We start from the raw sequence: 17,070 nt of genomic DNA, 5'->3' as shown, positions 1-17,070 counted from the left end.
TACGATGGTCATCATTCAAACCTTACCTTTGGCCACCCTGATGAGTTCGTTAGACGGACAATCATGAACCCGCAGTAAGCAGACTGGGCTCTCAACCTAAACCGAGCACAAGCTTGAGATAGCCAAGCCTAGAAAAGACAGGCGCAAGCCGCCTGATAGATCATGAAGGTTACTGAAATTTGAAGAAAATACTAGGTTTTTAGTATCTAGGATCACAGTTAGGATTCCCCAACTTGAGATAAAGCTGACATCAAGATTCGCCATGCGGGTTTGAAACATGCTCCAAACATGATCAAGTTCATGGTGAGCTGCATAGGCACAAACTACTAACTACATTCCCCAGATCTTTTGCATGAACATGAGAAACAATATACGGGTAGCATATGATCAGATAGACCAAGCAGGAAACCAGCATCAGATCACATGATCATTACCAAATTCAACACATTAGATCGGTTAGAATCATATTAGATCCAGACTGGAAGTGGCACAAGGAGAACGCCTATTCAGACTCGTTACCTGATCATGCTGCTTCCCAAACATCTCCTCTGACACGAAAAGGTAGCTGGATCTCTCACATACCAGCCAAAGCCAATCCCTTGGCTGATCATGGACCCTCAGGTCAACCTGATTCACTACTGGTTCATCGTTGCCACGTCTATCCTACCAGATCTTATCACTAATCAAACCAGATGCAAACAGTTTGGCACTCACATGGGCACAGATGTGCTAATGATATTGCTAAACAGCTTATTTCACTCATGCTGAATGCTCAAGATGTCCCAATAACAGATGCAACAGTAAAGAATTTTGAGGCCCTTAGATTAACTTACTATACAACCAAGTGGGCTGGTTTCAAAACTCTTGCCGCATAATCAATCTACTAAAGAAATTCGTGCAAAACTTCCACTCAAGTCCGACTTGTACATGCCACATCTCCCATTTCCGGTTCTGGCCCCCGTGTATCAGGCTACAACTACCAGAAATAAGCCTGTGAGCATCTCTCTGAGCATTAGCATGCTTTCTGCAAATTCCAACACTTGATTTTTTCCTTCCATGCTCTGAATGTTTTCTTGATCAAAGCAAACAAACTCCTCAAGCAACCGACTCAAACTGGAGACCGAAGCCTGATGCAAGAACATGTAAATGCCTTGCACATCCAACCATTATAGAGCTGCAGTGTCAACTAACAGTTCAGCCAAGCAAATCCTTGAAAAGATGTGGGTTTCTGCCTGAAGGTATTACTCCAACCTGTCTAGAAAGTGCATCCTTCTGAAGGGAATCCTGTGTGGATGGGCCCTTCTTAACCATAGTCACAGTTATTCCATTAGAGTTCCCGTTATCGTCAGATGGACCAGATTTGAGGAAGGCAGCATCCATATTGGTTGAAGATAAACTAACTGCATCAAGCTGCCCTGCAGTTGGTGCGTCGGAGTACAGTGCCATGAGATCGACTGCCTGAGTGGGGGCAAGAGACGCATCAGGTTTGACAGATGGAGGAACCGCGGGTGGAGCAAGAAGGCCTTCCAATTGCTTAAAAGGATCTTCAACAGCTGATGTGTTAATGCTCGGTCCATTGTCCTCATCCAAATCAAGAAGGTCTGGAGGAGGTTGAGAAGGAATAGTTTTCCCAGTAGGAGCTTCAGCAGATGAAGCAACCACCATTGAAGACTGTACTTTTTCGGCTCTTGCATGGCTGCTTTTCGATGCTTTTGATCCACCTGGTGTTTTATTTTCAGCTTTGGTTGAAGACGCCCCAAATATAGATGCTGCAAGTTTCTGCTTCTCAGCTGAGACTTCAGGCTGCTGTCTTCTTGAATCATATGAGAGATCCCTTGAATGGGAGCTGCTGGATACATATAAATCAGAATGTGTGATGTCGCTGGCTGCTTTATGACTGCTGGATGAAGTAGTTGATGGAGCTGCTGATGAGTAAGTTTGTCGTCCCCATTTCTTTTGTACACCATCAAGTCGAAGCCTAAGACCACTATCAGCTGAAGCATCAGGAATAGTTGGGGGTGCAGAGGCTTGGTGATCTTCCTTGGAAGTCATTGAATCAGATACAGCAACAATGTCAGTGGAAGGCATTTGAGTGACTGGAGAAGCATGTGCTAGCACCACCGGTGGTTTTGGAACCTCGTAAGCTTCAAATCTGAGAGAATGAGCTGAAGTCTCATGATGGTCCTGATTCCGGAAATTGCTGATGCTAGCAACTCCAGACCGCTCAGACTCAGGAACATAAGGACTGGCACCATTTTTCAAGGCTTGTTGGATAAATCCCTCTAAGAACGAAAGGTTTTTGTCAACCTGTGACAAGAAACATGAAAATAAATCCTTGAGATTGCTATGGAAAATGGTATGAAGTATCAACAAGAGTATTACAGAGGAAAAAAAAGGTGACCCTTCTGAACAGATGCGATCAAAACAGAATATCAATGAAAGATACAGCAGCACAAGATATTTTAAGGACAAATAATGCTCTCCAAGGAATAACACAAACGACCATGAATAGAAGCATGCAGCTTCACAAGATACATGCAGCTTTAACCAGTAATGTTAAATCAAAATTGAATTCAACCCGCCAGTCTGCCAATTCAGCATATAATATTATTATATACATTTAAAAAAATAAATGTAGATATATATATAATAAAAAAGAAAAACTTCAGAAATATAAATTTAAAAATTAAAAAAAAAAAGTAAATACCTGTGGCAGCATTGTATCAGCCCGACTTATCAAATAAATTTGCCGCTGATTTATTTGAGTAGGCCAATTGAGCCAAGTTTTACAACATTGCAACATAAGATAAAGAATGGATGGAGACCAATTATGCCAAGAAATCACAGAAGCAACAACATAGTTTTAGGGGATTCAAGAATCAAGAAATAAATCCATCAACCTGATAAGAATACCTTGCAATGCGGCATTTTGCTTTGCGTTTCTATACAATTTGGTATTGTTCTGAATTTTACTTCACCCTCACATTTGCTTCTACTATTAACAATAGAGAATTACTATATCTTCTAGAAAGGATCAAACTTGACTAGTTTTTTGTTGACATGGTAATATGCAACCTGCAAAATGTTCTTCAATGACAATGGACTACTGTGAAACAAATTGCAGTAATCTATTCCCCCTATTTTGCTTCGGTCAGTAACCATGCCGATTCAATGAGCACAGAAAAAATTTGTCCTCATTTAAGTTGGCTAGTTACACTTTATGTAGTCAAAAGTGCACAATCCTCTGCTTCCAGCCACCTTTTATGACTAGGCTGGGCCACCAAGATGTCCAACTGAAGCAGAAAAAGAAAGTTGTAAAACTCTCTCTTCTTCTTCTTCTTCAGTTTAGTGTTTTTGGCCCGCCTAGATGCTGTCTAGAACTTGCTTAACGACATATCTCACACACTTCAGTCGCACATCGACATCAAGTTCCATATCACTTCAAGGCATCTCAGAAAGACCACCACCAGAGGTCACCCTCATATCAGACATAACGAATGTAGCATTGTCAAAATCAAGATGACTTTCAGACCTAGATTGAATCAGCTATCTGTTTAAGCATCTACGGAGTCGGAATTATATGTATATGGGACCATCAGATCCAGAGACACATTCAGATAAACAAGAAATGAACCTGTCAACAAACTGCTGAAAACTATTACCACCCAAAAAGGACAGATCCAGATTGGTTGAACACCTGAATCAAAGTTGTCGTCTACATGAACACAACAATCACAAACAGGGCCAATTTCAACAGAAAGTATACCAAAGTTATCTTGGAGAATAAAGAGAAAGAGAAATTAGTTCAATCATTTTCTTTAACCAAGAAGAAACCTTTCAGTTTTTAGTTTCTCGATTTACAATCCACATATGGTAGCATCTCACTTTTCATGGCAATTGCTTTTGCTTTTTCTTTTCTCCTCTCCGCACTTGCATTCAATAACTAGCTTGTGCTAAATGCATGAAACAACTGAAAGCATATTTGCCAACAGAAATCCTTTCCTCAAAAAAACATAATCCCATCGGTCACCTTTTCCATCATGGGATCGGTTTTCTTAGCATAGATTTAAAAAAGAACAAAGTTATGTCACCTTTTATGGGCTTCGCTTTGGTAATATTAATGGGTCCATATGAGCTAGTAGAAAGCCAAAGTCATAGGAATTATTTTTCCAAAACCCATACATACATTTCCTGTTGTCTCTTTCCTAAGATACATGCCTTGGATCAAGTTATTTGATGTTAACTTTGATCTTTCATTTTCCTGAATTGTATTTTCATTTTAAGCCATTCTTTCTAATTCCTCTAGTTTGACAAAGAGATCAGATAAGGCAACATATGTACCATCAGACATGTAACACATTCCACAAACATAATAGAAAAACAATAGGACTCAAAGATAGTCACAGATGTCCCGTAGCACTCACTACTGAAGACAACCTAGCTTTTCCAAATAAAAAAGGACCCTATCTGTCACAAGAACTTCGAAAGACTGAGAAAGAATATAGTGATTGCCTTGTGACACCTGACGTGGACTATTTTGTCTAGGCAAATTTTTTGATGAAATGCATATTTACTTATATAATGGGCGCATCAGATACCATGAAAATGAACAGCAATAGCCAATTGATATGAGAAAAGAATGTTCAATTGGTGCTTACCTCAATATCTTCGCAGCTTGCATCAAATGGCATTACACTCTCAACAGTATTCATATTTAATGTAAGCAGAGTTTGTAGCTCATATGCACGCTGCTGCAGGTCAGTGGAATGTGACGCTAATAGCTCATTAATTAAAGCATGACACTGCAACACAAGAGTGGGATAAATAAGATTAAAAAACATGGAATGCCAGGATGACAGGATCACTATGACATTCAAAAAGGCCTCGTTCCCTTGCAAACCAGATCAAGTGATCATATATTTAGGCAACATTCACACATAATTGGAAAGAATTCATTAACATGCCTGCAGAATGTCAATCACAAGAAAACTAGTCAGGCTAAAAAAAAAGAAAAAAGAATTAACAAATTAGTATAGTTTTCATCCTTTAAAAAGGTCCCAACCACAGTCATAATGTTGGCTATATTTGTGAAATTGTCATGATAAACGCACCAAAAAACAAGTGAAACAAGAACAAAGAAAAAAAAAGGAGATGCAATATTTTGAAAATCTCGCCAAATAAATTACTGTGCGTAATATCATGATTTTTTGGAAGAAAATTCTTAATATATCATAATATTTTTGGGTTTTTTACATTCAATAATTATTTTGAATTCTTACCAATGTTTAAAAAAATTATGACATGACAAATTAATTTTTTTATTTATTTTTAGTTTTTTATGTTTCACATTCCCGATACTTTACCTACAAAGAAAATTCTGATTAATGGCTGAGAAAAAAAACCTCACCAATAAAAACCTCAAAATAATGTTTGTGACTAGGGTTGTAACGCTGCACATAGAAGCGTGTTAAGGTGGTGCACTCTTCATTTAACCAAATGTAACCTTCAAAAGGAAAATTTCAAGTTTTTATTTGCCATCACTTGAATGCTGAAATCAATGGCTACTGCAATTTTTGGGTCATCTTCTGAAGCAATCCCATGTTCATAAACTGTGTCCTGCTGTTCTCTGCTATATCAACAGTTTGACTTCATGATACAGTAAAATGTCAACTTTTCAAACATGGTAAAATAGGTTGACCGTAAACACATCTGGTAGATCAAATGTTTGGGTGTCCACATTTACACATATACAAGTCAGTATGAAACATGAGCTAATACATTTACTTCCTGAAAGATCAATAAAGATATAGTTTGATCGTAATCATAGATCTCATCACAATCTTTTCCTGTCACCAGAAACTCTTTTCCTTTTTCCTGAAAATTTGCTTCTTTCATGATAACAGACATTGAAAATAAGATTAGCCATAAAATATAAAACAAAATGGTGACTTTGTGGGTCTATGTTTTTGCTGATAGAACCCCCATTTGTCTAGGAACTCTTAAGCATCATAAAACTATTACTCTCGGGGTTTTTATATGAAGCTTTTTTTGGACGATCATTGAAGATTTTGTTTTTCACCTTAAAAACTTGGGAATTCAAGAAAAAAATGCATATCCATAATAGAGAAAATATATGAAATTCCGAGTCATCTACTTTTCTTATGAAAACATTGATAAACATATAAAATAGTTATTAAAGTATTATAAGAAACAACAAAGTTCAAAGTGCATTAAAAAGTTCTTTTTCTTAAAAATCTCACAAAAAATCTGTGATATCTTCATTTTAGCAGTACCTTCAAAGTATCGCAATACATTCTTTTTCCTTTTTTTTGTTTCACTTGTTTCTTGTTTCTTGCTACATTTTGAAGATATCCCAATATTTGTAATAACGCTCTCTAATAAGAATCTTAAATTAAAGCAAGCATTTTAGAACATGTGAACTTTATACTTTTTAACAATGTTGTAAAAAGTGTATCTTAAGCCGTATCGGACCGGCTTTAAAATACGTTGTATCGTAAAATATCGTAACCATATCGTTTTTTTTAATAAATCAGAAAAAAATAGGAAAAAAATCAAAAAAATCATAAAAAATCAGTAAAAAACAAAAATAATGTGCTCTTCATAAAAAACACATAGATTTATAAGTCATAAGGTCCATAAGTCTATGAGATACCACATCAAAAAACAAGTTTTAGATGTTATGTATTACATCACAAGATGATAATGAAATTGTGAAAATGTTCAATGTCAATACATATAAAATGAAAGCACTCTCGACTCTCATTCATAGTCTTCATCATATTCATTCTCATCCTCATCTCCATCTTCATCTTCACGATTTAAAAAAACCTCTTTCCTCCCAACGAGAATCAGCCACCCACGCACAAATCAATGATTTAATCGATGATTTCATTTTGAAAATCGATTATTTAACAATGGAAATCGATAATTTCCCTCCACGGCGGCACAATCTCTAGGTTAAAAATGAAGAAGGGCCGGGTTTTTATAAAAAAAAACTCGAAAAGGGGGGTTCCAGCCCCCATTTTTTGAAATCAGCCCATATCGTAAGATACGAAGCGTGTATCGTATCATATTTTGTAAAAAATACATATCGTATCGTATGTATCGATCTCGTATCGTACGTATCGTACAACACTGCTTTTTAATATTGTCCCTTCATGTTTTATACTTTTTCGTCAATGTTGTAAAAAGCGTATCGTAAGTTGTATCGGTCTGACTTTAAGATACGCCGTATCGTAAAATATCGTAACGTATCTTAATCGTATCGTTTTTTTTTAATAAATCAGAAAAAATAGGGAAAAAATCATAAAATTCATAAAAAAATCAGTCAAAATCAAGAATAATGTGTTCTTCATAAAAAACACATAGATTCATAAGTCATAAGGTCCATAAGTCTATGAAATACCACATCAAAAAACAAGTTTTAGAAGTTATGTATTATTACATCACAAGATGATAATAAAATTGTGAAAATGTTCAATGTCAATACATAAAAAATGAAAGCACGCTGGACTCTCATTCATAATCTTCATCATATTCATTCTCATCCTCATCTCCATCTTCTTATGCATTTTCATCTTCACGATTTAAAAAAATATCTTTCTGTCCAATGGGAATCAGCCACCCACGCACAAATTCATGGTTTAATCGATGATTTGATTTTGAAAATCGATGATTTAACAATGGAAATCGATGATTTCCCTCCACGACAGCACAATCTCTAAGTTAAAAATGAAGAAGGGTTGGGTTTTTATAAAAAAAACTCGAAAAAGGAGGGTTCCAGCCCCCCTTTTTTGAAATCAGCCTGTATCATACGTATCGTAAGATATAGGCATGATACACCCCTATTTACGATACAAGGGGTGTATCGTCTCGTATTTTGTAAAAGATATATATCGTATCGTATGATACGGCCCCGTATCGTACGTATCGTACAACACTGCTTTTCGTATTGTCCTAAACACAAAAGTCTTTCTTCACTAACTAATTTTGTGTTTCTTCACTTACTAATTAAAGGGACTATCTTATTGTTATTTCACTCAACCTGTCAATGCCTTTAACCTGCATTAACTGGAGAACTAAAGCCTCTCTCCATCTTACAGTTGTCAGTTTGTGCAAGGAAAATCAGAAATATGACAGATTCTTGCCAAAAAAAAATATGAGCCCTCAATTGGAAATTTTCATAGCAACGCTAGGTGAAGTTAATTAAACTTTAAAGCACACTAAAAACCCAAGCGATAACTTCTAACCTATCTAATAGAAACAGCAGCTTGTGCTACAACGCAGGAATTCTAGGCACGAAACAGTTGTTACATGCAACTAGGGATGCATATGAATTAAATCAATGCCAAATTTAGTGAGTTTAATTGAAGTCCCAAGCTTTATGCAAGCATTCCTTCCTGAGTTTGAGCATGGCTGAACCCGATCATTCCAGCTTGAGCTAGATCAGCCAAAGCTTTTGATTATAAAAGATGAGATAATAGTGTTTCTATGTATTATCTAGGTGCTAGAGGGAGGTTCTAAGTTTTAAGTTTTAACCTATGCTGCTTTGTCACATGGGTACTGCTGTAAAGGCAGTGTACCTGTACCGGTCAGGTACGACACTGGTGCTAATACTGATACTGTCTTGACTACTTCTTGGGTGCTGGTCAAACAGTACCGGATACGGTCAACATACCCGAGACCACATACCGAGACCGTATCCGTCTGATTTAGGACTCGGTCAAAGTTGACAGTCTTTTCCTATCCAAAATTTAGGATTTCAGTTTTGTTCTTTACACCATTTACACTCAGGAAGCACAAACAGAGCTGCATTTTCATATTTTGTTCAATAGTTTCTTATTCAGAATCTATAAATTTTGAATCATGAATGTGTTATTTCGTTTGAATTCTTATTGTATGTTATATATATATATATATATATATATATATATATATATATATATATATAACCATCCCCAAGTTTTTTTTAAATAGTCTGAACCCGTACCAGCAGCCATACCCCTACCTATGTGACATAGCTATGTTGTCTTCTATCAAAATAGATTAATAGATGGGCTAGGAGCCTAGGAATAGATTGAGCTTCTTTATTTAACATACAAAACTCGATCCAAGCTTATACAACTCGATCCTGAGTCTTGCTCAACTTATGCATCTCTAGTTGGAAGCAACCTTTCTCTTAAACATTTAAAACATTAATTGTATTTACAATAGTTTATGAATCATATAGATCACCACCTGTGTCAAAAAAAAAATAGTTTGATGCAACAAGACTCATGTCCTTTTTAACTTTTTTTCGTTTATTGGGCTGACTTTGAGCCTTTCGGTAAGCATGCCTTCTGAGTTTGAGCATGGCTGAACCCCATCATACCAGCTTGAGCTAGATTAAGCCAATGCTTTTGATTATAAAAAATGATATAATAGTGTTTCCATGTATTATGTACCAAGTGATAGAGTGGATGTTCTAAGTTTTAAGTTTTTAACCAAAGCTGTCTCCTACCAAAATAGATTAACAGATAGGTGAGCTGGACCATAGATTGAGCTTTGCTGCTTAACATACGCAAGCTCGATCCAAGCTTACGCAACTCTTATGAATCTCTAGTGGGAAGCAACCTTTCTCTTAAACATTTAAAACATTATCTGTAGTTTCTACAATTGTTTCTGAATCATATAGATCACCTGTGTCAAAATTTTAGTTTGACGCAACAAGACTCATGTCCTTTTTAACCTTTTTTTTTTTGTTTATTGGGCTGGCTTTGAGCCTTTAGGTGCAAAAAGCATATAGATATTAAAAAGAAGTGAAAGACCATAACACAAAACTATTGAGATCTACAAATCTCCATTAATATACGGAAATATGCTTACTCCCATGACTTCGAGAGGGAGGCAGTAGTTTCAGCTTTCAGACTCTCAACGATGCAAGCAGTTTGTTCAAGTTATCTTATTCTTATTCGCCCTGTCTGACGTGGGAAGAGATGATCAGTCTCTGAAGGTTACACTGCCTTTTTTTTTTTTTGGAAACGTAGAGAAGCAAGAGATGGTTATCACATGGACCATAGAATTATTTATAATTTCTACAATATCCATCATACCTCCAGATTCTTTTGTTCTTGGACTTTATCAAGTTTTCTTGGGTATTAAAAAGGAAATTTGTTTTAAGAAGAACAACCTCAAGAATTTAAGAAATTACAAAATGTAAAATTAATAGAAAAATATGAAAGTCTGATTTTCCGCTAATCTTCTTATGAAAGCATTGAACATAATCCACAATTTACTAAAGTATTAAAAGAAAAATTAAAAATTTAAATTATATTAAAATTTTCTAAAAATGCAAGAAAATACAGATAAAAAAGTAATATTTTTATTTCGCATTTAAAAAAAAAAAGATTCTGCTCTTTTCCCTTTTCTCATTCAGTCCTTTGCCTTTACTTCCTATTCTCGTTGTGCTTTTCTTCGTTGAAACCAATAATCTTTGTGACAATGGATTGGAGCCATTGGACATATGGTTGGGACTTGAAAGTGTGATTTTCAAAACATGATCTTGGCATCTTGCTTGCAATACGTATTCTTGACAACAGTAACATATGCAACAACTCCAGGAAGTACACCAAAAGAAACAAACTCACAAATTAAAAAAAAAAAAAAAAAATTCTATGATGCTTTTGTAAGTTCCTAACTCCATCCTTCCAGGCAAATCTTAGAAAATATCAGTATAAAAACAAAACTATGAAATATAAAGGAAACACAGAAAAGTACAGAGAATGGAAAGTAATATCAGAAAAAAAAAAAGGAATACCCTAATTATGTCAACAGCATGATTGAGAAAGTTGATTGATCGAATGAAGCAAAGCAACCTTGGCTGCTTAAACGTGATTAAAAATACACAGTATAAACAAGACAAAATAATCCACATTGACACAATTGTCTCAGGAACAGCCAAGGTATTGAAACATGCCTTTGACATCATATGCATAGAGATATACCGATACACCAGATGGTCAACAGCTTAATTGCATTGTTATGAATTATGAGAAGAATACTCATGGTCCAAGTTATTCTTCCAATGCAAAAACATAAAAAATTTATCTTCAATTTAAAAATAAGGGCTTACAAGAACTGCAGAAAATCACGAGAATGGGATTACCTCAGGCAACAGTTCCAATTTTCTTCCAGCTCCAATTTCAAAGGCACATATTTTCATGATAGCTGTTATTGCATAACCCTTCGAGAGATGAACCACACCACCCCAAAAAGGAAAAAAACAAGAAGCAAAAAAGGAAATAAGTCATCACAGAGCTCATATATCAACAAAATTTACTCACAAAAATTGCCAGTGAACTGCAGCAAATATTATGTCACTGGTACAACAAAGCAATCCATGAACATGAAAAAGACATTATCTTTAAGTGTACATGTTCTAAGTTTGAGTATTTCAATCAAGACAGAAAGGCCTATTCCCAAGAAGAAAGTACCACTGGAAAAAGCAAATCAACTGCAGCACTACCTTTACAGTATCATCAGTTGAGTGGGCCTCAGCTACATCACACAGCTTCCCAGTTATGTAGGAAGCAGTATATTTCCCATCAGCTGTCCCATATTCTCCAAGCACCCAACAGATAACCTTTGAAATTGAAAATAACATATTGTAAAACTTTTAAAAAGAACAAAAAAAATTGGCAATCAAGAATCTAAAAATGAAGTTTACTTGCAGAAAAGCAGAAGGTAACTTAGGCTCTGCCATTATACGCAGATATGACTCCACCTGCAACAACAAGAAAGTATTTAGGTGAGACTAATGGAAAAGGCAGAGACAAGAAAATGTATCTATACACAAATATTGAAGACTCAACAATAAATATTTAACCAAGACAACAAGGAGTGCATGTACAAGCATGAATAATGCAATTAGAACCATATAGGTTAGAAAATAAACGTGCCTGTGCTATGACATATCATAAGTCCACACATACATGCACAGGATGCAGCAGAGACATAAAAGACATAAAAAGGTTGCCACACAATCCAAGCTTCCTTGAATTAAAGGAGTCAACACAGAATTTGAGAAAATTGCATCAATAGCATCTCCAAAAGGAGAAATGAACCGTAGAGGAAAAAGCTACGGTGCAAAGGCACTTCATTTGGTATGGAATCCCTTCTCAAGACAACACCTGAACATGCTAGAAGCCTAGAACACTCCAACAGTCAAACCTGTTTTAATTTGTCATCAAAACTATATTGTATATTGGCTTCCACTTTAACAATCTATATTCCTTACATTATGTTCCTCCCATTCTCTCTCTCTCTCTCTCTCTCTCTCTCTCTCTCTCACACACACACACACACACATGCAGCACGTGCTGCATGCCAAGTACAAACTGGGAATTTCAACAACAAATTTAACTCGGTAGATTTGTTCAGGATGGTCCACTTGCTAGAAATTGACACCTTGAACGTGCTCTAATGGAAAAACTAGACCAACTTTGGCTTAAGCATTCACTAAGAGATAAAGGGTGTTGACATTCAAGCCCCAAAACAACCTGCTCATCTGTATCATTAGAATGACGCACCGACCATCGTTACAAAATCAAACACTGATAACACATTTATACAGTAAAATTATTAAAAAAAAGGAATATTTTGTCACAAAAATCTGCATGTGTCCCCCATAGTTTAATATATCGAAACAAAAATTGCATGTTACATGAAATAGAGCTACATACAGCAGAGGACCTCAGCTGGCTATCTGCATCTTCATCATCCTCTCCAAACCCCTCTGCAATTAGTCGCATCAAATTGTGTGCTACTTTGATGTTCACAAGATCCCCAGCATGTTCAAAGACCTTATTCATGGTCTGCAAGAGAAACAAATGAAAGATATAATTCTTGATAAGAATAAATGTGAATCATACGGAAGAAAACCAGAAAGTACTTGAATAACAAATTTTACATGCCTGGATAAACCAATGGTTGCTTGGAGCAAATTGCTCGGCAAGCTCCACACACCGGCTTGCAATTTCTGTTTTATAGTGATTGTCACTGATGTTAATCATATAATCAATCATGCGATCAACTATCACTTCCACATTAGAGGACTTTGTCATCTTGTACAGCAAATCAAAGGTCTTCCTCTTTAGGGTGTCATCTGGATCCTGTTCAAGTAAAACCAAATCAAGACCAAATGATGAGAACCTCAAAAGAACTTGGTAAAAATAGGCCTACGTCCCCTAACACAGGACTGAAAAGCAACAAATACTAAAAAAACGTGCCAGGAGGATTTAGAAATATGGAATGCTGATATTCATGAAAATACACTATACTTTGATAATCTAAATGACATTGGAACTAGTATAAGACCAAAATACATGTGATACTGCATTTAGGTTTTTAAGGCCACTCTTATCCATGCCTACTGATACTTACCCAGATGTGGAGTATGTCAAAGAAAATCAGGGAAAAAAAAATTGACCAAATAAAGACAATACAAGCAAAACCTCAACAAAATGAATTGTAATGTAACAGTTTCCTCTACTTTTCTTGTTACCTTCTGAATCTGTTTGATGATCACAAAGGAATTAGATTACAAGGGTAGTGCAAAGTGCAAACATAAATATAGATTAGAAGGCATTGACAGTAAAAGGCAATCATGTAGGTTTATTTTTGTTTTCCAAATGCACAAAACAACTAAATGAAGACATGTAGGAGAAGTCCGATGATAAGAAAAAAGCAAACCGATTACTCCATGTGAAGGCATAACAACAAAGAAGACAGAGAAAGATGAAAAACTTCAACATCATAGATCATCATGCTCCTGACAAGATTGCGACTCTCTCAAGAATAGAACCATATAAAAGAATATGTTGGAACTTGGAATATAATATCCATGAAGTAGTGTGTAAGAAATCATTCAAGCCAACCACTTAAAAGGAGCACGGGAGATTCACCTCTAAGCAATCAATCACAGCCAACTGGTGTTCCTCCGCAATATCTGGATTTACTCTGATGAGTCTGCGAAGTGCATCAACACCCATATACTTAAAATTGTGGTTGTCACTCTGTTCATATCACAAGTCAAAACAGGTCAAGGATTTGAAGATTATCCCCTTCAGAAATGCCATTTAAATGAAGCTTCTTTAATCATCTAATATATCAGGTTCCTTTAAATAACTAAGTGAATCCAAATTCATTCTGAATGGAGCAAACCTTTAGAAATCTGGATGTTACTTCAGCTGCAGATTCTAGCAACTTAGGACTAGGATAAATAGATGAAACAGTGCAAATGCATTCATATAAAACTGCATTCCCGATATTGCTTGTTGTCTCGCACTTCCTAAAAATGTCTCCAAGTACAGCATACATGGTTTCACTAGCACGCTTGTCACCACTACCAAGCAATGCTAAAATTTTAAGTAATCTGATCTGCAAAAGAATAGAAAACACGTAGCTAATTAAGTTGTCAATATGTCAAGAGTGTCCAAAGTATACAAAAAACATGAACATTGGTATACAACTCAATTAAGCTTCTCGTCGTGAGAGGGAGCATCTACAACTTAGAGTCACGTCAATGAAATTATAAAGATGGAAACTTTCAACTAGTGAATCAATTAAACCTGAATAAAGGGTGCGGGCATTTGATGATAATCATAATTCTTAGGAAGTCTTCTTTCTGCTACTTGTTTGAGAATGCTCACAAAACTGACAACCAAGTCCTTGTACGAATTTACATCTGATGAAATGATATCAAATAGAGGACATAGTGACGCACCCATGACCCCAGGATCATTATCACATAGCCTCTACAAGAACAAGGAAAAGTTCGGTTAGTTAATCAAACAAATCAATAGAACCATCAGAGGTTTAAAAGATGTTCAAATAAATGGTTTTCACGAAAATGGTAGCTCATGACAGCACGTATATCATTGCTCTAATGGTAAAGAACCAATATAGCCAGAAAAGACACCCATCCAGCACTTGTGGTAGTGAAGCAAATGAAAAGTGCGCGTACTCCTACAGACACATCAAGGACTATGAACAAAACGTATCAGTTAACCATTAAAATTTTCTAACCAAAGTGACACGTTCATTGACACGATGAACAAAAGTAGAAGAGCTTTTGACAAACTGATAGCCGCCAAAATGCTTTAACTGAAGATTGTTGTATGAAAGGAAATTTTTCAAGGAATTTAAAAACAATTAGAGCAGCAAACATCTGCTCCTATCTAGAATGTCATGCAAACCAGAAAACAGTTATTTCCCTAACTATTATAAAACAAAACTACATTGTCTCATACTGACGACCAGGCATCCATGTCCGTCAAATTCCACCAACAAAGAAAGTTCTAGGAAGCAAGTGTAAGTCTAGCAAATCGTGCGAAGAAAGTCCCACCTTCCTAAAATTGGAGATGAGGTGAGACACGGATGACGGCGCCCGCTGAAAGAATCTATGCAAGGCCATGACAGCTTTCTTCCTCACCGCCTCCTTCGGGTGCCCGAGCAGTTCAACCACCTGCGGAAGCACCGCAGGGATCGTCTCCTCATTGATTAATTTGCACACTGCCGTCAACGCAGCGCATACAACAAGATAGTTATCCGATTTCAGATCCTTCTGGATGGTGTTCACAATCAGAATGATGAGATCGTGATCCTCGTTGAGGAAAAGGGTCACGGCGAGGTACCCAGTCCGCTTGTGCAGCAAAGAGTCGTCATGGGTCATCTTAACGGCGTGGATGTAGCCGAAGGAAGCATCGTGCCCGAGCATCTCCACATACACGAGCCGAATTATGTACTCCTTCATCTTCCTCCTCGGTACGTCCGGCTCCGCGATCTTCTTCTTCAGGGTCTCGATCTCGTGGAGGACGATTCTGTCCTCCTCGGCTTTGGATCGACACTCGCCAATGGATTTCACGAGGTCTAGGAACTCCCTCGATTGGCCCCAACCTCCCTGAGAGCCCATCGCGAGCTCCCTACCGATCGTCTTCAGTTGCTCCATTCTTTCCCCTCGATACACTTCCGATCGAGAAGGCCCTCAAAATCCCTCGCTGCTCATCGATCCCCGAAATCCCCAACTGCCGAAATCAGGCAGAAAGAAGAGACTCGCGATCTGGCCTGTTCTCTTCAATTCTGAAACACCCAAATTGCGAAGGATGAAGACGTGGGGAGACCGATACTAGGTGGAGAAAGCAATTGGGGATTTGGGATCTGGGCTGTCCTCCAGGAGGACAATGGGTCTAGCGGCAGACACGATCCGGACGTGTGAAATGCCTCTCGCTCTCTCTCTCTTCTGAGCGGAACGAGACGGAGAGAGTGCCAGAAATCTGGAACGGGTTTGTGATAATTTTTGAGATCTTAATGAGGTTTGGGCTGGCTCTGTTCCAGATATTGATCTCTTTTCCTTCTGGTTCTCTGCTTCTCTTCTTACTCCTCCCGCATTCGCACCCTGTGGCCACTAATGACAAGATTTAGTTGATTGTTGTTTAATGAGAATCTGGATTTGGATCTTACTGCAAAGTGAATCTGATCATCAATGGAAAGGAGAGACAATAGATATTTGAGGAGAATCTGGATTTGGATGTGGATTTGAATAAATTTGGTTGGACTGTAGGACGATGGTAAGGTTAGGTGCAAAAGCACTTTCGGTGTTGTATCTTTGCATCGTCTCCGTTCAACAAATTCGTTTTCTTTGTCCGTGGCCGTCAAGACAAATGGTGGGAGCCACCAAAGCAAGGTAAAATCAGATGTTTTGGCATGTCGATTTCACATACCTCTTTTTTGGAAACGAAGAATTGGATTTAGACTCAGAGACATTTAGGAGCGTTTGATATATATAGAATCAAGGGATTTTTTAATAAAAATCAAATTATTAAACAAACAGCCGGGTATTTTGTTTTTGGAAGTATGAAACTAAAACCTGGAAGTTTGGTTCCAGGTCATTTTGAGGAAGAATTATGATTTTGAAATTTTCATTGTTGAATCAAATTTTTAAACTGTCAAAGGGAAGCTCAAGGACAAGCATTCAACAAGAACTCAGTAATAACATAAATTGGCTCCTTTCTT

At 37.0% G+C, this 17,070-nt stretch overlaps 1 protein-coding gene across 1 annotated transcript; it reads right to left on the bottom strand.

Annotated features, from left to right (window-relative positions):
* Window positions 1-738: 738 nt before the first annotated feature.
* LOC116250155 (AP-4 complex subunit epsilon) lies at window positions 739-16,432 on the bottom strand. Its single transcript, XM_031623608.2, has 11 exons — window positions 15,404-16,432; window positions 14,628-14,813; window positions 14,221-14,436; window positions 13,962-14,072; window positions 12,972-13,169; window positions 12,741-12,872; window positions 11,726-11,782; window positions 11,525-11,641; window positions 11,165-11,242; window positions 4,659-4,802; window positions 739-2,307 (listed from the first exon to the last, which is right to left on the bottom strand). Exons 1-11 carry the CDS (start codon window positions 16,004-16,006, stop codon window positions 1,195-1,197), a joined length of 2,955 nt encoding a protein of 984 aa, XP_031479468.1. The 5' UTR covers window positions 16,007-16,432; the 3' UTR covers window positions 739-1,194.
* Window positions 16,433-17,070: the final 638 nt, after the last annotated feature.

This window comes from Nymphaea colorata, chromosome 3, assembly GCF_008831285.2.
Source record: "Nymphaea colorata isolate Beijing-Zhang1983 chromosome 3, ASM883128v2, whole genome shotgun sequence".
Taxonomy (NCBI): Eukaryota; Viridiplantae; Streptophyta; class Magnoliopsida; order Nymphaeales; family Nymphaeaceae; genus Nymphaea; species Nymphaea colorata.
The sequence above is the reverse complement of the archived record's forward strand: the minus strand, read 5'-3'. Positions and strand labels throughout refer to the sequence as shown.